Raw genomic sequence first — 23863 nt, 5'->3', positions numbered from 1 at the left:
AGTTCTCTTTGTCCTTCCTGCATGGATACTGTATAAAACAGTATAATTGTACACATTTGATTTGAAGTTACAAGAACTTCACAGCAGTTAATGTCCAACCAGCTGGTTCCTTTAAATGAATCAAGTCTGACACTAACACAAGAGGAAATGATCTGTTCAGGTGTCTGATCACCATCTACTGGCTTGATCCAGGAGCTGCAACTCATTTACAGTATAATACAAGTTTAATAAGAGCTAATCAATGAAACCAAATATAATACTTATACAAACAACAAAAACTTTGACATCATTTGGTGTCTAAATGGCTGGTAGGTATAAAAAGTGTTGGAATTGGTCCAGTAAATCCTATTGGTTCATCTTTTCCTTCCTCAATGCCAGAAAGTGAAAGTAAAGTAAAAAGTGTGTAAGTCGCCATTTTGAGTGGAACTGTCCCTGAGGGATCATCTGTCTCTGGTTTGTCTGTGATGGAGCTGATATTCCTGCTTCTCATCTTCTCTTCTGTCTCTGCTCAGAACAGCACAGGTACGTCTTTCTGTCTGTGTCCAGGTGTCCTGACCAGGTAGTCAAACCTCCATGTAGTTCAGACCCTCCTCTCTCTGGAGCCACTCACCTTTTAAACAGAGAAAATAGTAAATAGAGTTTCTTTTCTCCTTCCTGAACGGAGACTGTATAAAACAGTATAATTGTACACATTTGATTTGAAGTTACAAGAACTTCACTGCAGTTAATGTCCAACCAGCTGGTTCCTTTAAATGAATCAAGTCTGACACTAACACAAGAGGAAATGATCTGTTCAGGTGTCTGATCACCATCTACTGGCTTGATCCAGGAGCTGCAACTCATTTACAGTATAATACAAGTTTAATAAGAGCTAATCAATGAAACCAAATATAATACTTATACAAACAACAAAAACTTTGACATCATTTGGTGTCTAAATGGCTGGTAGGTATAAAAAGTGTTGGAATTGGTCCAGTAAATCCTTTTTGCCAACTGCACCTGATCACAGTAGGTCCACTAAAAGAGCTTGTTTGATCCACTGACAGGCTCAGAGTGTTATTCTAAGTGTGTGACAGCATCATGGAAAGGATCCCTACAGAGAGAGACCTGGAAGATCCTTTTGGTTTAACCACAAACAGCACACACACCAGACTACATTCACTAAAACAGGGATTTTAGAGAACAGGACACAGGAGCTGCTGCCTCCATCAGGTAGTGTGCTTTTGTTATTGTGTGACTTTGGTGTTTTAAAAGGTTAGTTTGGACCCCCCCCCCCACACAATATTTGTGTAACACACAATAACACAAATAACATAACCAATCAAGGCAGCAGCAGACCAGCAGCTCCTGTCTACTGTGAGGTAAAATCTATTCTTCTTCCTGTTTTTCTGAATGTAGTCTGGTGTGTGTGCTTCCAGAATGCCAGAAAGTGAAAGTAAAGTAAAAACAATTTTGTTTTTCTCGTCTTTTTTCTGTTAAAGCCGCACATGATTGGTAAAGATGTGTGGTAATGTCTGTGTGTCCACACTGAGCAGGAGGGGGGCAGGGGTTACAGACACACAGCACAGTGAGTACATGAACTGGAGTGTAGTGATGGGAATTTCAGCTGTTTTTAGAGAGCCGGCTCTTTCGACTCCCAAGTGGCTCCTCAGATTTTTTTGTTGCTTCAATAAATTTATTACCAAATTATGTGTAAAATGAATTACTAATGTAAAAAACACATTGTATCAAATATGTATTATTCATATTGCTTTATTAATTTTAAATTATTTAGTTTTACTGGGCTCATAGAGCTCTGGGCTGCAGGTCTTGGTGTCTGTGGTGTTGTCCTGGATGATGCTGTAGACAGTGTAGGAGCAGTAGACACACTGGCACCTTCATTAACAGCAGGTTCCCTTGCTTGTCTTTCCTCCTCTAACTGAATTGGTGGGTGAACAGTACACACATGTCTGTGCAGGTTGTTTGTGGAGCCTGCCTGATATGAAATTTTAATTTTACAAAGTCTGCACCCTTTGAACTATTGTTACCATCTGGCTCAGAAATGGCAACAAAGAGGGAGGCCTCACACAGATTGAGCAACAAAAAGTTATTTTATTCAACTAAAATGAATAATTGAAACAACTCATCAATGAACTGTGTTCATATAAGAGGATCAGTCATTTAAGTATGTGTGGATGAGTGAGGATGTGGTGTGGTGCATGTTGAATGGTGCAACAAACCAAACAAAGGAAAAAGGTAGGTATGCTGTGGGCCCAGGAGAGAGAGAGAGAGAGACTCCCAGAAGGGGGGGGGCTATATACCTTTCTGGAGGCCGCCGCCCAGTTAGGCAGGTAGACTGAGAAGCCTCCCAGCTCCACCTACCAGCCCGGCTCCCAGGATCTACAAAATAGAGCATAGCACAAAAAGCAGGAGTGGGAGGGTTCGTCAAACTATCAATATTAAAAAATAAATAATAAATAAATAAATAAATATCATATTAAAATGTGTCCAAATTTTACTACGTTTTCTGTCGCTCATGTTTCTCACCTGTCCTGCCTGCAGGCTGACTATGTAGCAGTGCTCTCTCTCGCTCTCTTGTCTCTCCCTCACTCCAGTTCGTGTGCTCACTGCGCTGTGTGTCTGTTTTATATTTCTATATATCTTTATACTCTTATCCAGCATGTGTGTATGTGCACGCGTGAACTGCTGCTGCTGACACTGTGAATTTCCCCACCGTGGGATGAATAAAGGCTAATCTTATCTTATCTTAAATACATATTCGATATAATGTGTTTTTTACATTGGTAATTCATTTTACATATAATTTGGCAATACATTTACTGAAGCAACAAAAGAATCTGAGGACCAAAGAACCACTTGGGAGCCAAAAGAACCGGCTCTCTAAAAAGAGCCGAAATTCCCATCACTACCACTTTGTGTGAATCTGGTGCTTTTATCTTTTTGGTCTGAAACACAGTCAGACTGAATCAGCACGTGATTTAAATTCATTACTAGAAGAAAAGACACAACGAAGAACAAGAAATATCTGGAGTTTGATCAAGGAAACTTATTTCAGAGCAGAAAACACAACTTGTAGTGAGTGTAGACATCAGGTCCGTTTGTGCCGTTTGTTGTTTCCACTCAACATCTGTAATAAGATAAGATAAGATATCTGCCTTTGCAGTGTGAGTGCAGCCTGATCTAAGCCCGTTTAGAAAGATTGTCTAAGCAACACTTAGATAAATGTTTCACATTGTTCTTTAAGAGCCGATCCTGTTGAGCTGGTCAAAGCTGGTGATCAGTGGCTCATTGTTTCATTGTCAGATATGAACAGATCAATAAACTGACCAGTTTCACCGCATAGTGACGTTCCTGCTTTGCCCTTTCGCCTTCAATAATCAGATAAATTGGGAGAACAACAGCATACACATTCAAGTGATATATACAGATCAAGTACTAAGAGCATACAGAGTTCTACTGCACAGGGATCAGTCTGTATTTATACATCAGGCTGAGTACTGCAGTCAAAACCACACTTCAAATGTTTTCAAGCATCTCAGTGACTGATGCTCCACTGATTATTACCGACTGGTTGGTTGGTTGTTTTTAGTTTTGTGTTGTGCACATAATGTGATCGACCTTCAGGGGTTTAGCAGACACCAGAACTACAGCTATTTCTATTCTTCGTGCCTGTTGTCAGTCTGCTGCTGTGGTTTTTTGTCGTTGTTGCACTGCCTGCTCTTTGTGCCTTTTAATTGCCCCCTGGGGACAAATAGAGTTTTTTGAATTGCATTGAATTGTTTGTGTCCGAGGCAAAACTCAGCAGCTGGAGCAGCTGTTTCATGTTCAGTGATTCTGCAACAGGAGGTCTGAATTCAATGTTTGTTTATCCAGGGGAGTCTGAGGTGATCGGCTCACATCAGCCAATCACAGTATCCGTGGGTGATGACGCCATTCTGCCGTGTCACCTGGAGCCCCCATTTGATGTGACGACTCTAACGGTGGAGTGGAAACAAGGTACCAAACATGTGCACATCTATCGAAGCAGGGAGGACCATCTAGAGGATCAGGACCAGAACTTCAAACACAGAACATCTCTGTTCCATCATGAAATGGAGAAAGGGAACATTTCTCTCAAACTGACCAATGTAACTGAAGAGGATGCTGGAAAGTACACCTGCTTTGTTCCCAAACTGCAAAGTCAAGTCAAGCAAGACTACGTTACCCTCAATGGTGAGTGCAGCTAATTAATGCATATTGAAATTATATGACATGAGGAGCAAACACTATACAGAATATTTATAACTTGTTGAAAGCATTTTAACAATTTACATGATTACATTTTAACCAACAGTAACAGTGGACAGACACAGCAAAGGAAATCAGACTGATGGTAAGTTATATATTTGTATTTATTTATATCCTCAGTATCAACAGCTACTGCTTCTGTGGGTCTGACTTTAATTACATATTTTCATATTGGATTTCATTTCATCATCCAGTCCATGCAGGTGTAGCTCCTGTCAGTCGTCCTTCGTTCGTTGTTTAATTTGTTCAGAGTGGTCGTTTTCAGAGAGAAAGAGGTAAAAACTCAGAGCAGACAGACACAGTGGAGCATTTAGCATCTACAGAGCTACAGATATTTCCCTCAGGAGGTGGTGGAGACCAAAAATAGAGCTAAAAGAGAGAATATTGGTTTCAGATTACCAGGCGACACAAACCCGACTCTAAGTTAATGATCATGTCGCTGCTGGATGTGTAAGAAAGCAGCTGTTCAACACATCAGCTTTAAATGCAATAACATTAGTGGTTAAAGGTTTGAATATTTACTCAAACAAATGAACAAATATCTGATCATTTCAATACGTTGTTCAGTATTTTTCTCTGAGGGCTGATTGCTCTGATATCTCAGGATCTTTTCTATTCTAAATGGTAGAAATGTTGTCCACTGAAAGAGACTCTAACAAAGTGTGCACTGTGGCCCTGAGCAGGAGAAGATGGATGGATGGATGTTATCTTGGAGGCCCTCTGTGAAGAACTGATCTTTCCTTTATTCTTTCAGGACACCAGGAGAACTCTAACGCTGATGGTGTCATCGGTGGTGTCATCACTGCTGTCATCATTGGTCTCATTGGCATCGTTGTCCTTATATGGTGGAAACGTAGACAGACGAGTAAGTCACAAATTTCTTCTCATTTTCCCAACAGGTTTTTCAGGTTTGTCACTAGTACTTGAACTAAACTAAACCCATCCTTTAAAGGAGAAATCCGCTGTTTATCTTGGGTTCAAACTCACCGGAAGTTAGGTACAAAAAGTTTTGGCATCTGTCTTCATCGTGATGAAAGTAGGTCCACTAAAAGTGCTTGTTTTTGCCACTGGCAGGCTCAGACTGTTAATCAACCACAAACAGCTGTTCTATCGCTGCCTTCAAAGCCGCCAGACTCCATTGACAAAAGCAGTCATTTTCCACAGTCAGTTGCTGGTCTGCTGTTGACTGATGAGTTGGTTTGTTTATGTTATTTTGTAGCTTTGGTGTGTTAAAGGGTGTGTGTTCAGATCCTTTGTAATATAAACTAAACTCCTGTGTCCTGTTCTCTAAAATCCCTGTTTTAGTGAATGTAGTCTGGTGTGTGTGCTGTTTGTGGTTAAACCAAAAGGATCTTCCAGGTCTCTCTCTGTAGGGATCCTTTCCATGATGCTGTCACACACTTAGAATAACACTCTGAGCCTGTCAGTGGATCAAAGATCTTTTTTGTTTAACTAGCCGTTATGTTGCTCTCTTCAAAGGTCCCAGACTCTATTGACAGAAACAGTCATTTTTCCTTGCAGAACACAGTTCAGTTGATCAGAGTGGTCAAGGCTCTGCCAAATAACCTGTTTTGTGTCATGTACGTTTGTGTGCAGGACAAAGAGAGAGAGATGCAGGGGGCTATCAGGGGACCAATCAGGACACCAATCACAGGACCAATCACGAGAGCGATCAGGGGACCAATCAGGAGGCAATACCTCTGAACACCACGGGAAGAGACGACGCCACCACCTGAGCATGACTCCTCTTTCTTTTCCCTGGTGTAGCTGCCAGGTGTGAAGATCATAATGACAGAATGTTTGACATCATTTGTAAATGAAAGCCTGGAAATTATACTTATTCCATCCAAAGATATTTAAAAAAAAACAAAAGAAATGTGTGTAATTGACAGTATCTGTGTGTGGGAGTATTTTTGTATGCTTTTTTAAACAAATGTTCGAGGAGCAGCTGAATGAAAACGGTGACTGATCTCTACAAGTTAACACGTGCTGAGTTAAGTTAACTAGTCACTATGAACACAGCAGCATTTACCTGCAGCACAACACAAACTAAACCCTCAGGTAAGTCACAACACACAGTCCGATGAGCGCCGTCCTCCAGGGAACCAATCACAGGCGAGAACCAGCAGCAGGCGGCCGATCACACAGACGCTTTACTATGCAGACAGAATCATCATGGCAGGGTTTTATCTGGTTTTTAGCACCACGTGAAGCACTTTACAGCATCTGTTTGAAAAGCCAACATGATGTCATCGTTCCTCTCTGTCACCCGGAGATTCACAGCCTCACTCGGGGGGTCGGCAGGGTTTTGAAAGCTGAAATGTGACAATGAAACTGTGAAGCATCTGGATACTAAGAGGCTGAGATGTGTGCTGATTGTTTAATGAAAATAAATGAACTTGAATTTGTCTCCCAGTTATTGAGCCCAACGCTTCCTCCCTCGTTGAATAATCAGATCTGTGGTTTACTGCATTTGCTTTCAGGTCCCTAAAAAGTCAAATCATGAGAAAAACAAAAGCTCATTTTAGTTTTGATGCTACTAGTTTGTTGTTTGCTCAGCAGAACATGAAGGGAGTCTCTGTTCACTGTGAGTTTGACCCTTGGAGAGATTTATTGTGTATTTTAGCCACAGAAGTCAACAGAGAGCCAACGTTTAAAAGCTCTAAGTTTAAAATACGGTCGTCAAATCTTTATTTTTTTAAATCTGCTTGAACAGATGCTGCACTTTTATTATGCATTTTTATATAAACTATTATTATTATCATTATTGTTGTAGCATTATTACATTTATTTTTATTCATGCATTCTTTGAATTCATTTATTTATATTTTTATTTTTGCGTTTTATTGTATTTTACTTTGAATGAGTGACTCTGGAATAGTCTGACACTGGCAGAGGGGGAGGTGACCTGTTCAGGTGCTGTTATTAGAGCCGATAGCAGCCTACAGTCTGTGTCTCTACAGGTACAAGGGACAGACCCTGACTGTCTTTGAACGCCACATCAGGGCCTGGACCCTCCACATATGTGCAGGTTTAGTTTACCTGCAGCCAGGTGAGCTGAGCTGTCAGAGGGAGACACCTGAGATCCTTAGAGTGAAACAGGAAGTTGATTCTGGCAGGTCAGAGCTTGTTTTTCACTGAACATACTTTTTTGTGGGTCTCTAAATTCTTTAAATGTAAGTCAAAGGTAGCACAGGTGCTGCTTTGTTGAAGTAGAGTAGGGGGCGCCGTTGAGCCGTCACTTTACGCCTCCTCGTGTGTCTGTGTGCCAAGTTTGGTGAGGTTTGACTCGTGTCTGGCCATTTTCCAGCAGCAACAGATGAACAGACAATCAGCTGCCAGCTCAAACCTCCTCTTTTCACTCCATTTCATTTCCCTGGTTGTTCACCACTTTTCTCCCCGTGCACGTCCACCTTCCCTGTTGTTCCACCACAACAATCCATAAACTTTACTTTAAGACAGAGAAGAAGTCAGTAAACAGAGTTCTCTTTGTCCTTCCTGCATGGATACTGTATAAAACTGTATGATTGTACACATTTGATTTGAAGTTACAAGAACTTCACAGCAGTTAATGTCCAACCAGCTGGTTCCTTTAAATGAATCAAGTCTGACACTAACACAAGAGGAAATGATCTGTTCAGGTGTCTGATCACCATCTACTGGCTTGATCCAGGAGCTGCAACTCATTTACAGTATAATACAAGTTTAATAAGAGCTAATCAATGAAACCAAATATAATAATAAAATACAAAAATAATACAAAAACTTTGACATCATTTGGTGTCTAAATGGCTGGTAGGTATAAAAAGTGTTGGAATTGGTCCAGTAAATCCTTTGGGATAACTGTTGCTTCCTGAGTGACAGAAAGTGAAAGTAAAGTAAAAAGTGTGTAAGTTGCCATTCTGAGTGGAACTGTCCCTGAGGGATCATCTGTCTGTGGTTTGTCTGTGATGGAGCTGATATTCCTGCTTCTCGTCTTCTCTTCTGTCTCTGCTCAGAGCAGCACAGGTACGTCTTTCTGTCTGTGTCCAGGTGTCCTGACCAGGTAGTCAAACCTCCATGTAGTTCAGACCCTCCTCTCTCTGGAGCCACTCACCTTTTAAACAGAGAAAACTTTAGTCAGTTCAGGTGAAAGTCCGTCTGCCATAAATGATAATTAGTGAAGGGCTGAGATTATAAACCAAAGTATAATTACTTTAGTAAATCACACAGAGATGAGGATATGCTTAACTGTCGGGCTGTTTCAGTGCACATGACTGTGTATGAGTGCGTCACACCTGAGAGATCAGGTGATAAAAACACCTCAGCTCACTTTGTGTGAATCTGGTGCTTTTATCTTTTTGGTCTGAAACACAGTCAGACTGAATCAGCACGCGATTTAAATTCATTACTAGAAGAAAAGACACAACGAAGAACAAGAAATATCTGGAGTTTGATCAAAGAAACTGATTTCAGAGCAGAAAACACAACTTGTACTGAGTCTGATGACACCGTGATGAGTGTGTAGACATCAGGTCAGTTTGTTGTTTTCACTCAACAATAAGACAAGACAAGAGAAGAGAAGACAAGAGAAGACAAGATAAGATAAGATAAGATAAGAGAAGACAAGATAAGATAAGATAAGATAAGATAAGATAAGATAAGATAAGAGAAGACAAGATAAGATAAGATAAGATAAGATAAGATAAGATAAGATAAGAGAAGACAAGAGAAGACAAGATAAGATAAGATAAGATAAGATAAGATAAGATAAGATAAGAGAAGACAAGATAAGATAAGATAAGATAAGATAAGATAAGATAAGATAAGATAAGATAAGATAAGATAAGATAAGATAAGATAAGATAAGATAAGATAAGATATCTGCCTTTGCAGTGTGAGTGCAGCCTGATTTAGAAAGGTTGTCTAAGCAACACTTAGATAAATGTTTCACATTGTTCTTTAAGAGCCGATCCTGTTGAGCAGCTTCGACAAAGCTGGAGATCAGTGACTCAACAGAGACTCAACTGTTTCATTGACATATGAACAGATAAAAAGACGAGAACCAGGTTCACCACATGGTGACGTTCCTGCTTTGCCCTGAACTACAGCTATTTCTATTCTTCGTGCCTGTTGTCAGTCTGCTGCTGTGGTTTTTTGTCGTTGTTGCACTGCCTGCTCTTTGTGCCTTTTAATTGCCCCCTGGGGACAAATAGAGTTTTTTGAATTGCATTGAATTGTTTGTGTCCGAGGCAAAACTCAGCAGCTGGAGCAGCTGTTTCATGTTCAGTGATTCTGCAACAGGAGGTCTGAATTCAATGTTTGTTTATCCAGGGGAGTCTGAGGTGATCGGCTCACATCAGCCAATCACAGTATCCGTGGGTGATGACGCCATTCTGCCGTGTCACCTGGAGCCCCCATTTGATGTGACGACTCTAACGGTGGAGTGGAAACAAGGTACCAAACATGTGCACACCTATCGAAGCAGGAAGGACTATCTAGACCATCAGGACCAGAACTTCAAACACAGAACATCTCTGTTCCATCATGAAATGGAGAAAGGGAACATTTCTCTCAAACTGACCGATGTAACTGAAGAGGATGCTGGAAAGTACACCTGCCTTGTTCCCAAACTGCAAAGTCAAGTCAAGCAAGACTACGTTACCCTCAATGGTGAGTGCTGCTAATTAATGCATATTGAAATTATATGACATGAGGAGCAAACACTATACAGAATATTTATAACTTGTTGAAAGCATTTTAACAATTTACATGATTACATTTTAAATCACAGTAACAGTGGACAGACACAGCAAAGGAGATCAGACTGATGGTAAGTTATATATTTGTATTTATTTATATCCTCAGTATCAACAGCTACTGCTTCTGTGGGTCTGACTTTAATTACATATTTTCATATTGGATTTCATTTTGTTCCACAGACTCAGAACCAAAGGATGACGGTAAGTCCATGCAGGTGTAGCTCCTGTCAGTCGTCGTTGTTTAATTTGTTCAGAGTGGCCGTTTTCAGAGAGAAAGAGGTAAAAACTCAGAGCAGACAGACACAGTGGAGCATTTAGCATCTACAGAGCTACAGATATTTCCCTCAGGAGGTGGTGGAGACCAAAAATAGAGCTAAAAGAGAGAATATTGGTTTCAGATTAGCAGGCGACACAAACCTGACTCTAAGTTAATGATCATGTCGCTGCTGGATGTGTAAGAAAGCAGCTGTTCAACACATCAGCTTTAAATGCAATAACATTAGTGGTTAAAGGTTTGAATATTTACTCAAACAAATGAACAAATATCTGATCATTTCAATATGTTGTTCAGTATTTTTCTCTGAGGGCTGATTGCTCTGATATCTCAGGATCTCTTCTATTCTAAATGGTAGAAATGTTGTCCACTGAAAGAGACTCTAACAAAGTGTGCACTGTGGCCCTGAGCAGGAGAAGATGGATGGATGGATGTTATCTTGGAGGCCCCCTGTGAAGAACTGATCTTTCCTTTATTCTTTCAGGACACCAGGAGAACTCTGACTCTGGTGCTGTCATCGGTGCTGTCATCGGTGGTCTCATTGTCATTGTCATTGTCATCGGTGGCCTTTTATGGAGGAGTAAGTCACAAATTTCTTCTCATTTTCCCAACAGGTTTTTCAGGTTTGTCACTAGTGCTTGAACTAAACTAAACCCATCCTTTAAAGGAGAAATCCGCTGTTTATCTTGGGTTCAAACTCACCGGTAGTTAGATACAAAAAGTTTTGGCATCTGTCTTCATCGTGATGAAAGTAGGTCCACTAAAAGTGCTTGTTTTTGCCACTGGCAGGCTCAGACTGTTAATCAACCACAAACAGCTGTTCTATTGCTGCCTTCAAAGCCGCCAGACTCCATTGACAAAAGCAGTCATTTTCCACAGTCAGTTGCTGGTCTGCTGTTGACTGATGAGTTGGTTTGTTTATGTTATTTTGTAGCTTTGGTGTGTTAAAGGGTGTGTGTTCAGATCCTTTGTAATATAAACTAAACTCCTGTGTCCTGTTCTCTAAAATCCCTGTTTTAGTGAATGTAGTCTGGTGTGTGTGCTGTTTGTGGTTAAACCAAAAGGATCTTCCAGGTCTCTCTCTGTAGGGATCCTTTCCATGATGCTGTCACACACTTAGAATAACACTCTGAGCCTGTCAGTGGATCAAAGATCTTTTTTGTTTAACTAGCCGTTATGTTGCTCTCTTCAAAGGTCCCAGACTCTATTGACAGAAACAGTCATTTTTCCTTGCAGAACACAGTTCAGTTGATCAGAGTGGTCAAGGCTCTGCCAAATAACCTGTTTTGTGTCATGTACGTTTGTGTGCAGGACAAAGAGAGAGAGATGCAGGGGGCTATCAGGGGACCAATCAGGACACCAATCACAGGACCAATCACGAGAGCGATCAGGGGACCAATCAGGAGGCAATACCTCTGAACACCATGGGAAGAGACGACGCCACCACCTGAGCATGACTCCTCTTTCTTTTCCCTGGTGTAGCTGCCAGGTGTGAAGATCTTTGTAAATAGAGGCCTGGAAATGATACTTATTCCATCCAAAGATATTTAAAAAAAAAAGAAAAGAAATGTGTGTAATTGACAGTATCTGTGTGTGGGAGTATTTTTGTATGCTTTTTTAAACAAATGTTCGAGGAGCAGCTGAATGAAAACGGTGACTGATCTCTACAAGTTAACACGTGCTGAGTTAAGTTAACTAGTCACTATGAACACAGCAGCATTTACCTGCAGCACAACACAAACTAAACCCTCAGGTAAGTCACGACACACAGTCCGATGAGCGCCGTCCTCCAGGGAACCAATCACAGGCGAGAACCAGCAGCAGGCGGCCGATCACACAGACGCTTTACTATGCAGACAGAATCATCACGGCAGGGTTTTATCTGGTTTTTAGCACCACGTGAAGCACTTTACAGCATCTGTTTGAAAAGCCAACATGATGTCATCGTTCCTCTCTGTCACCCTGAGATTCACAGCCTCACTCGGGGGGTCGGCAGGGTTTTGAAAGCTGAAATGTGACAATGAAACTGTGAAGCATCTGGATACTAAGAGGCTGAGATGTGTGCTGATTGTTTGTAAATGAAAATAAATGCACTTGAATTTGTCTCCCAGTTATTGAGCCCAATGCTTCCTCCCTCGTTGAATAATCAGATCTGTGGTTTACTGCATTTGCTTTCAGGTCCCTAAAAAGTCAAATCATGAGAAAAACAAAAGCTCATTTTAGTTTTGATGCTACTAGTTTGTTGTTTGCTCAGCAGAACATGAAGGGAGTCTCTGTTCACTGTGAGTTTGACCCTTGGAGAGATTTATTGTGTATTTTAGCCACAGAAGTCAACAGAGAGCCAACGTTTAAAAGCTCTAAGTTTAAAATACGGTCGTCAAATCTTTATTTTTTTAAATCTGCTTGAACAGATGCTGCACTTTTATTATGCATTTTTATATAAACTATTATTATTATCATTATTGTTGTAGCATTATTACATTTATTTTTATTCATGCATTCTTTGAATTCATTTATTTATATTTTTATTTTTGCGTTTTATTGTATTTTATTTTGAATGAGTGACTCTGGAATAGTCTGACACTGGCAGAGGGGGAGGTGACCTGTTCAGGTGCTGTTATTAGAGCCGATAGCAGCCTACAGTCTGTGTCTCTACAGGTACAAGGGACAGGCCCTGACTGTCTTTGAACGCCACATCAGGGCCTGGACCCTCCACGTATGTGCAGGTTTAGTTTACCTGCAGCCAGGTGAGCTGAGCTGTCAGAGGGAGACACCTGAGATCCTTAGAGTGAAACAGGAAGTTGATTCTGGCAGGTCAGAGCTTGTTTTTCACTGAACATACTTTTTTGTGGGTCTCTAAATTCTTTAAATGTAAGTCAAAGGTAGCACAGGTGCTGCTTTGTTGAAGTAGAGTAGGGGGCGCCGTTGAGCCGTCACTTTACGCCTCCTCGAGTGTCTGTGTGCCAAGTTTGGTGAGGTTTGACTCGTGTCTGGCCATTTTCCAGCAGCAACAGATGAACAGACAATCAGCTGCCAGCTCAAACCTCCTCTTTTCACTCCATTTCATTTCCCTGGTTGTTCACCAATTTTCTCCCCGTGCACGTCCACCTTCCCTGTTGTTCCACCACAACAATCCATAAACTTTACTTTAAGACAGAGAAGAAGTCAGTAAACAGAGTTCTCTTTGTCCTTCCTGCATGGATACTGTATAAAACTGTATGATTGTACACATTTGATTTGAACTAACAAGAACTTCACAGCAGTTAATGTCCAACCAGCTGGTTCCTTTAAATGAATCAAGTCTGACACTAACACAAGAGGAAATGATCTGTTCAGGTGTCTGATCACCATCTACTGGCTTGATCCAGGAGCTGCAACTCATTTACAGTATAATACAAGTTTAATAAGAGCTAATCAATGAAACCAAATATAATACTTATACAAACAACAAAAACTTTGACATCATTTGGTGTCTAAATGGCTGGTAGGTATAAAAAGTGTTGGAATTGGTCCAGTAAATCCTTTGGGATAACTGTTGCTTCCTGAGTGACAGAAAGTGAAAGTAAAGTAAAAAGTGTGTAAGTCGCCATTCTGAGTGGAACTGTCCCTGAGGGATCATCTGTCTGTGGTTTGTCTGTGATGGAGCTGATATTCCTGCTTCTCGTCTTCTCTTCTGTCTCTGCTCAGAGCAGCACAGGTACGTCTTTCTGTCTGTGTCCAGGTGTCCTGACCAGGTAGTCAAACCTCCGTGTAGTTCAGACCCTCCTCTCTCTGGAACCACTCCACTGTTGATCAGTCTGAAACGCGCTTTTTAAAAAATGCACTCGTTCATGTGAAAGTCGGTCCGCGATAAATGATCAATAAAGTGAAGGTTAGAATCCTTCATTACTCTTCAGGACCAAAGTATCATCCCTTTTTTAAATATTTAAATGTTGCTGGAGAACAGTGGCTCACTGTTTCATTGACATGTGAACAGATAAAAAGATAAGAATATACATAGTGACGTTGCTGCTTTGCTGTTTCAGTGATCAGATAAAGACGCTGCCAGTGGAGATGGGACGTTCGCGAACGAGTCGAGTCTTTTGAACGGCTCTTTTAAAAGTGAACAATTCGCAGTTAGGAGACTTTCTTCTATGCAAATTGCCCACGCTGCCTTCACGTGAACGACTAATGACATCTCCGAGTTTGAGTTGTCCATAACACGCTCCATTCACGTGAACGCAGCTATATATGCGCAGCTAACTTAGGGGAGGAGATATTAGACTGAAGACTGAAGAAAAGTCATTTGTTATTGTTTCCATTGTTCTGATGTGGATTCGAGTCAAAGAGCTGAGCTCCTGTTTGTAAAGTAGTTCAGGTGGACACACATCAGGTAGGGTTGTACAATTTTGCATTCACGTTTTTATCATGTCCTCATTTTTATTCTAGTTTTTATATACATATATTTTTATTTTTATTTGTTATTTTCATATTTTTTTCTGTATTGTTAAAATGTTCTTGTGTGGAAAATTTCACACTAAACTTATTTTGCATGGAAGTTATCTGTAGCCTGTGTAGTTTTTATTGTGCCACAAAGTTTTTAAAGTGAGGGAAAATTCAAAATAGTGACCTCACTGTCAAAGCATTTGAACATGGCACCACATTATGGAATTATTACGATGAAAACACAAGCCAAATGAAATTAGAATCAATATTTAAGAATAATTCCCACCAATAGAGTATATATTGGTGGGAATTGAGTCAAATGCAATGACTTATTTTAGTGTGACAGTGAAGAAACGTTCCCATTTACATCCTGCTCTGTAATCCAGGACGTGATTGATTATCAGTGTGGACGCCGAGTGGAGCAGGTCTCCTCCGTCCTCTCTGCTCTGAGTCTCCAAAACACCAGAAAAAGTCGCTGGATTTGTCGTTAGTAGCTTTTGACAAAAAAAGTCGCCAACTTGTCAACACTGGACGGGAGAACACTTCTCAGTTGATGCATGTGGCTGCTGTAAGTTTTACCAGCCACCGGATGTCACTGTGTTTGCACAGTTTGAAGCCTCGAGTCTTTTTTAAGTTCAAATGGAAAGAAATCCTCAAAAGTCAGCTGCGAAGTTGTCACCACTGAATTCAAGTTTGAATTCAAGTTGTCATGGTGTAAAGACAACCCGTCAGCTGACTTTTGAGGATTTCTGTATTGAGAATGTGACTCCGCAGTTCCACCTCGTGCCAAAGTTACTTGTTACAGCAACAGAGTAGGCAGAAACGGTACAGAAACAAAGATACAACAAATATAAAGATGAATACAAATATAGAAATATGAGACAAAATATGAAATATATGCACATGTGTGTGTTCCACAGGATATTGCAAATATCACACTGCAGAAAAAGAACAAATGAGTAGTGATGAAGTGCTTGTTTGTTCTGTCGTTTCCCTGCAGCGGAGTTAAAGCTGATTTGTTCACGTCAACCAATCGTAGCCCAGATTGGTGATGATGTCATTCTACCATGTCACCTTGAACCTCCCGTCAATGCTGATTCCTGGACAGTGTTGTGGACCAAACCTGGTTTGGACCCAAAGTACGTCCACGTCCACCAAGATGGACGACTGATGTTTGAGCATCAGAATCCGTCTTATTATTCACGAACGAGACTGTTTATGGATGAACTGATGACAGGAAACGTCTCCATGAAAATCTTTGGTGTGAAAGTCTCTGATGCAGGAGAGTACCAGTGTGTCCTTCCCTCAGTCCAGAAGGAAGCTTCCATCCAACTAGTTGTTGGTAAGTCAGCCTGTGTTTTAGAAAATGCATCGACTGACTGAAGTATTCTGATTAAATACTTATAAGTGCTACTAGCTGCAGAATATGGATGTAAGCAAATGTTTTTGGCTTCTGTGCTCATTAATTTTCTTATAATACATCCCTGATCTTGATCTCCGTGAACGTTGTTGGATGGAAATGCACAAGAATGATTGTCTGGAAATTCTGTTAAAATCTGCACTTCATTAGGATGGAACCTTTGCTGCAGTTTTCTATAGATGTTTACACTGTGTAGTGATTTTTAAAATCATTTCTCAGTTAGAACCAGCTGTTGCTCAGCCATCCTTGTTTTATCCAGGGGAGTCTGTGGTGATCGGCTCTAGTGAGACGATCACAGTATCCGTGGGTGATGACGCCATTCTGCCGTGTCACCTGGAGCCCCCATATGATGTGACGACTCAAACGGTGGAGTGGAAACGAGGTACCAAACATGTGCACACCTATCGAAGCAGGGAGGACCATCTAGAGGATCAGGACCAGAACTTCAAACACAGAACATCTCTGTTCCATCATGAAATGGAGAAAGGGAACATTTCTCTCAAACTGACCAATGTAACTGAAGAGGATGCTGGAAAGTACACCTGCTTTGTTCCCAAACTGCAAAGTCAAGTCAAGCAAGACTACGTTACCCTCAATGGTGAGTGCTGCTAATTAATGCATATTGAAATTATATGACATGAGGAGAAAACACTATACAGAATATTTACAACTTGTTGAAAGCATTTTAACAATTTACATGATTACATTTTAACCAACAGTAACAGTGGACAGACACAGCAAAGGAGATCAGACTGATGGTAAGTTATATATTTGTATTTATTTATATCCTCAGTATCAACAGCTACTGCTTCTGTGGGTCTGACTTTAATTACATATTTTCATATTGGATTTCATTTTGTTCCACAGACTCAGAACCAAAGGATGACGGTAAGTCCATGCAGGTGTAGCTCCTGTCAGTCGTCGTTGTTTAATTTGTTCAGTGTGGTCGTTTTCAGAGAAAAAGAGGTAAAAACTCAGAGCAGACGGACACAGTGGAGCATTTAGCATCTGAACAAATAGCAAATGAACAAATATGTGATCATTTCAATACGTTGTCCAGTATTTTTCTCTGAGGGCTGATTGCTCTGATATATATATATATATATAATATAATAATAAATGGTAGAAATGTTGTCCACTGAAAGAGACTCTAACAAAGTGTGCACTGTGGCCCTGAGCAGGAGAAGATGGATGGATGGATGTTATCTTGGAGGCCCTCAGTGAAGAACTGATCTTTCCTTTATTCTTTCAGGACACCAGGGGAACTCTGTCGCTCGTGCTGTCATCAGTGCTGTCATCAGTGGTGTCATCGGTGGTGTCATTGTCATTGGTGATCTTTTATGGAAGAAATATGGACAAACGAGTAAGTCACAAATTTCTCCTCTTCTTATTTTCCCAACAGGTTTTTCAGGTTTGTCACTAGTGCTTGAACTAAACTAAACCAATCCTTTAAAGGAGAAACCTGCTGTTTTAGAACTGGGTCCTATTTCTCTTATCTTGGGTTCAAAGTGACCGGTAGGTAGGTTCAAAAAAAAATTTGGCATCTGTCATCTGACAGTGGAAAGACACAGCAAAGGAAATGAGAATGGAGGTCATGGTAAGTTATATATTCTTATTTATTTATATCCTCTTTATCAACAGCTACTGCTTCTGTGGGTCTGACTTTAATTACATATTTTCATATTGGATTTCATTTCATCATCCAGTCCATGCAGGTGTGTCTCCTGTCAGTCGTCCTTCGTTCGTTGTTTAATCGTTGTTTAATTTGTTCAGAGTGGCCGTTTTCAGAGAGAAAGAGGTAAAAACTCAGAGCAGACAGACACAGTGGAGCATTTAGCATCTACAGAGCTACAGATATTTCCCTCAGGAGGTGGTGGAGACCAAAAATAGAGCTAAAAGAGAGAATATTGGTTTCAGATTACCAGGCGACACAAACCCGACTCTAAGTTAATGATCATGTCGCTGCTGGATGTGTAAGAAAGCAGCTGTTCAACACATCAGCTTTAAATGCAATAACGTTACAGGTTAAAGGTTTGAATATTTACTCAAACAAATGAACAAATATCTGATCATTTCAATACGTTGTTCAGTATTTTTCTCTGAGGGCTGATTGCTCTGATATCTCAGGATCTCTTCTATTCTAAATGGTAGAAATGTTGTCCACTGAAAGAGACTCTAACAAAGTGTGCACTGTGGCCCTGAGCAGGAGAGGATGGATGGATGGATGTTATCTTGGAGGCCCTATGTGAACTAATCTTTCCTTTATTCTTTCAGGACACCAGGGGAACTCTGACTCTGGTGCTGTCATCAGTGCTGTCATCGGTGCTGTCATCTGTGGTGTCAGCGGTGCTCTCATATTCACTGTCATTGTCATTGGTGGTGTCATTGGTGCTGTCATCGGTGCTGTCATTGTCATCTGTGCTGCAGGCCTAATTGTCCTTTTATGGAAGAAATATGGACAAACGAGTAAGTCACAAGTTTCTTCTCTTCTCATTTACCCAACAGGGAAAATGGATGGATGGATGTTATCTTGGAGGCCCTCTGTGAAGAACTAATCTTTCCTTTATTCTTTCAGGACACCAGGGGAACTCTGTCACTGGTGCTGTCATCATTGGTGTCATCAGTGGTGTCATCAGTGGTGTCATCGATGGTGTCATCAGTGCTGTCATCGGTGCTGTCATCAGTGCTGTCATCAGTGCTGCCATCGGTGGTGTCATTGTCATTGTCATTATCATCGGTGTCCTTTTATGGAAGAAATATAGACAGACGAGTAAGTCACAAATTTCTTCTCTCATTTTCCCAACAGATTTTTCAGGTTTGTCACTAGTACTTGAACTAAACTAAACCCATCCTTTAAAGGAGAAATCCGCTGTTTTAGAACTGGGCCCTATTTCTTTTATCTTGGGTTCAAACTGACCGGTAGTTAGATACAAAAAGTTTTGGCATCTGTCTTCATCGTGATGAAAGTAGGTCCACTAAAAGTGCTTGTTTTTGCCACTGGCAGGCTCAGACTGTTAATCAACCACAAACAGCTGTTCTATCGCTGCCTTCAAAGCCGCCAGACTCCATTGACAAAAGCAGTTATTTTCCACAGTCAGTTGCTGGTCTGCTGTTGACTTCAGATCCTTTGTATAAAATAAACTCCTGTGTCCTGTTCTCTAAAATCCCTGTTTTAGTGAATGTAGTCTGGTGTGTGTGCTGTTTGTGGTTAAACCAAAAGGATCTTCCAGGTCTCTCTCTGTAGGGATCCTTTCCATGATGCTGTCACACACTTAGAATAACACTCTGAGCCTGTCAGTGGCTAAAGATCTTTTTTGTTTAACTAGCCATTATGTTGCTCTCTTCAAAGGTCCCAGACTCTATTGACAGAAACAGTCATTTTTCCTTGCAGAACACAGTTCAGTTAGTTTGCCTGAGTCACAGAGCATTAACCGAGCAGGTTTACTTGTCTAACGGCAAAATTATGTTGATCAGAGTGGTCAAGGCTCTGCCAAATAACCTATTTTGTTTAATTTAGGTTTGTGTGCAGGACAAGGAGAGAGGAGTGCAAGAGGCAATCAGGGGACCAATCAGGGGACCGATCAGGGGACTGATCAGGAGAGCGATCAGGAGACCAATCAGGGGACCAATCAGGGGACCAATCAGGGGACTGATCAGGAGAGCGATCAGGAGACCAATCAGGGGACCGATCAGGGGACCGATCAGGAGAGCGATCAGGAGACCAATCAGGAGACCGATCAGGGGACTGCTCAGGAGAGCGATCAGGAGACCGATCAGGGGACTGATCAGGAGAGCGATCAGGAGACCAATCAGGGGACCGATCAGGGGACCGATCAGGAGACCAATCAGGGGACCGATCAGGGGACCGATCAGGAGAGCGATCAGGAGACCAATCAGGGGACCAATCAGGGGACTGATCAGGAGAGCGATCAGGAGACCAATCAGGGGACCAATCAGGGGACCAATCAGGAGAGCGATCAGGAGGAAATACCTCTGAACACCATGGGAAAAAACGACGCCACTACCTGAGCACGACTCCTCTTTCTTTTCCCTGGTGTAGCTGCCAGGTGTGAAGATCTTTGTAAACAAAGGCCTGGAAATTATACTTATTCCATCTACAGATATTTTAAAAAAAAAATAATGTGTGTAATTGACAGTATCTGTGTGTGGGAGTATTTTTGTATGCTTTTTTAAACAAATGTTCGAGGAGCAGCTGAATGAAAACGGTGACTGATCTCTACAAGTTAACACGTGCTGAGTTAAGTTAACTAGACTATGAACACAGCAGCATTTACCTGCAGCACAACACAAACTAAACCCTCAGGTAAGTCACGACACACAGTCCGATGAGCGCCGTCCTCCAGGGAACCAATCACAGGCGAGAACCAGCAGCAGGCGGCCGATCACACAGACGCTTTACTATGCAGACAGAATCATCACGGCAGGGTTTTATCTGGTTTTTAGCACCACGTGAAGCACTTTACAGCATCTGTTTGAAAAGCCAACATGATGCCATCGTTCCTCTCTGTCACCCTGAGATTCACAGCCTCACTTGGGGGGTCGGCAGGGTTTCGAAAAGCTGAAATGTGACAATGAAGCTGTGAAGCATCTAGATACTAAGAGGCTGAGATGTGTGCTGACTGTTTAATGAAAATAAATGCACTTGAATTTGTCTCCCAGTTATTGAGCCCAACGCTTCCTCCCTTGTTGAATAATCAGATCTGTGGTTTACTGCATTTGCTTTCAGGTCCCTAAAAAGTAAAGGCATAAAAAAATATCAGGGCTAGGCTCAGAAACCAGATGGACTCAAATGCACGACCACAGAGACTTTCGGACAGGTGACACTCTTTACTTCACAAAGACAAACAATACATACAGCATGGAACATGGAAACAAAAGACTTAACTTGAATACAGGAGCTCTGAACACTGAGACATAACAAGACGAAGGACGCAGACTATTTATACATGAGGTAAACAGGTGGAACCAATCAGGGCGAGGCAGATAATTACACAGGTGGGAAACACACAAGGGCAGGAAGTCAAACGAGAGGAGAGTTTAGGGTTTCAAAATAAAACAGGAAGTGGGAGACAAGACTAGACACAAGTGAACATAGACAACTTAACACACACGACGAGACATGACAAAAAAACAAAAGCTCATTTTAGTTTCGATGCTACTAGTTTGTTGTTTGCTCAGCAGAACATGAAGGGAGTCTCTGTTCACTGTGAGTTTGACCCTTGGAGAGATTTATTGTGTATTTTAGCCACAGAAGTCAACAGAGAGCAAAGTGTTATCTTCATTTTGAAAGTCAGAAGAGTTTTGCGGCTCCCTGTGTTTTCTTTTCTGTAAGAAACGGGACCAAACGGCTCTTTGAGCAGTTAAGGTTGCAGACCCCTGGGCGAGAACAACCTTAACAACCTAAACAGAGGAGGCGGTCTTAGGCACAATCTCTCCCCCACATACAACTCTGTATTGAGCTCTCTTCCCAAACAGGTAAACACCCATTCACACTTGGGTGATGAAGAACCATTTTCACCTGTAGACGTGACCTCCTAGCGACTCACATGACGAGCAATGACTTAATGGCCCACGAATAGCTAACGACTCGAACGACACAAGACTGCAACGACTCCCACTACTACTAAAGACAGCCATTCACTATCAACGACAGCCATTCACTACTAACGACAGCCATTCACTATCAACGACAGCCATTCACTATCAACGACAGCCATTCACTATCAACGACAGCCATTCACTATCAACGACAGCCATTCACTATCAACGACAGCCATTCACTATCAACGACAGCCATTCAACTACTTACAACAGCCATTCACTATCAACGACAGCCATTCACTATCAACGACAGCCATTCACTATCAACGACAGCCATTCACTATCAACGACAGCCATTCACTATCAACGACAGCCATTCACTATCAACGACAGCCATTCACTATCAACGACAGCCATTCACTATCAACGACAGCCATTCACTATCAACGACAGCCCTTCACTATCAACGACAGCCATTCACTATCAACGACAGCCATTCAACTACTTACAACAGCCATTCACTATCAACGACAGCCATTCACTATCAACGACAGCCATTCACTATCAACGACAGCCATTCACTATCAACGACAGCCATTCACTATCAACGACAGCCATTTACTATCAACGACAGCCATTCAACTACTTACAACAGCCATTCACTATCAACGACAGCCATTTACTATCAACGACAGCCATTCAACTACTTACAACAGCCATTCACTATCAACGACAGCCATTCAACTACTTACAACAGCCATTCACTATCAACGACAGCCCTTCACTATCAACGACAGCCATTCAACTACTAACGACAGCCATTCACTATCAACGACAGCCATTCAACTACTAACGACAGCCATTCACTATCAACGACAGCCATTCAACTACTAAAGACAGCCATTCACTATCAACGACAGCCATTCACTATCAACGACAGCCATTCACTATCAACGACAGCCATTCACTATCAACGACAGCCATTCACTATCAACGACAGCCATTTACTATCAACGACAGCCATTCACTATCAACGACAGCCATTTACTATCAACGACAGCCATTCACTATCAACGACAGCCATTCACTATCAACGACAGCCATTTACTATCAACGACAGCCATTCAACTACTTACAACAGCCATTCACTATCAACGACAGCCATTCAACTACTTACAACAGCCATTCACTATCAACGACAGCCCTTCACTATCAACGACAGCCATTCACTATCAACGACAGCCATTCAACTACTAACGACAGCCATTCACTATCAACGACAGCCATTCAACTACTAACGACAGCCATTCACTATCAACGACAGCCATTCAACTACTAACGACAGCCATTCACTATCAACGACAGCCATTCAACTACTTACAACAGCCATTCACTATCAACGACAGCCATTTACTATCAACGACAGCCATTCACTACTAACGACAGCCATTCACTATCAACGACAGCCATTCAACTACTTACAACAGCCATTCACTATCAACGACAGCCATTTACTATCAACGACAGCCATTCACTACTAACGACAGCCCCTCAAATTTTGGTTCCAGCAGGAGCATAAATATCTAATCTCCCCAATTGCCAGTCAGAACTGAAGAAGCCTTTCGGATGAGAGGCGAAACGTCTTCCTGTTTCCTTCAAGCAGTCCAGTTGACTTTTCTTAGACCTCAGAAGCATGATGACCTGGATGAATGAGAATCTTCATGGACACAAAATAGAGACGTTTCAGTTTTATTCATGCATTCTTTGAATTCATTTATTTATATTTTTATTTTTGCGTTTTATTGTATTTTACTTTGAATGAGTGACTCTGGAACAGTCTGACACTGGCAGAGGGGGAGGTGACCTGTTCAGGTGCTGTTATTAGAGCCGATAGCAGCCTACAGTCTGTGTCTCTACGGGTACAAGGGACAGACCCTGACTGTCTTTGAACGCCACATCAGGGCCTGGACCCTCCACGTATGTGCAGGTTTAGTTTACCTGCAGCCAGGTGAGCTGAGCTGTCAGAGGGAGACACCTGAGATCCTTAGAGTGAAACAGGAAGTTGATTCTGGCAGGTCAGAGCTTGTTTTTCACTGAACATACTTTTTTGTGGGTCTCTAAATTCTTTAAATGTAAGTCAAAGGTAGCACAGGT

The 23863-nt window shown here is 41.6% G+C and overlaps 3 protein-coding genes across 3 annotated transcripts in view; all 3 read left to right on the top strand.

The window, feature by feature from the left end:
- The first annotated feature begins 364 nt into the window (after nucleotides 1-364).
- LOC139222562 (butyrophilin subfamily 2 member A2-like) overlaps nucleotides 365-23863 on the top strand; it is a 63427-nt gene continuing 39928 nt past the window's right edge. The window contains exon 1 of the mRNA XM_070854356.1: nucleotides 365-522. Within this exon, the coding sequence (XP_070710457.1) occupies nucleotides 465-522 (58 nt within the window). The 5' untranslated portion in view covers nucleotides 365-464. The remainder of the gene's footprint in view (nucleotides 523-23863) is intronic.
- On the top strand, nucleotides 3858-6702 carry LOC139223157 (butyrophilin subfamily 2 member A2-like). Its single transcript, XM_070855129.1, has 4 exons — nucleotides 3858-4212; nucleotides 4334-4372; nucleotides 5042-5152; nucleotides 5884-6702. Exons 1-4 carry the CDS (start codon nucleotides 3858-3860, stop codon nucleotides 6021-6023), a joined length of 645 nt encoding a protein of 214 aa, XP_070711230.1. The 3' UTR covers nucleotides 6024-6702.
- Nucleotides 13942-20826, top strand: LOC139223156 (uncharacterized). Its single transcript, XM_070855128.1, has 9 exons — nucleotides 13942-13999; nucleotides 15728-16069; nucleotides 16407-16745; nucleotides 16867-16905; nucleotides 17015-17035; nucleotides 17400-17510; nucleotides 18422-18613; nucleotides 18723-18917; nucleotides 19665-20826. The coding sequence occupies exons 1-9, from the start codon at nucleotides 13942-13944 to the stop codon at nucleotides 20174-20176; spliced, it is 1809 nt and encodes a 602-aa protein (XP_070711229.1). The 3' UTR covers nucleotides 20177-20826.

The sequence above is a fragment of the Pempheris klunzingeri genome, chromosome 23 (assembly GCF_042242105.1).
Source record: "Pempheris klunzingeri isolate RE-2024b chromosome 23, fPemKlu1.hap1, whole genome shotgun sequence".
Lineage (NCBI taxonomy): Eukaryota > Metazoa > Chordata > Actinopteri > Acropomatiformes > Pempheridae > Pempheris > Pempheris klunzingeri.
Note: the sequence above shows the minus strand (reverse complement) of the source record. Positions and strands in the feature narration are given on the sequence as shown.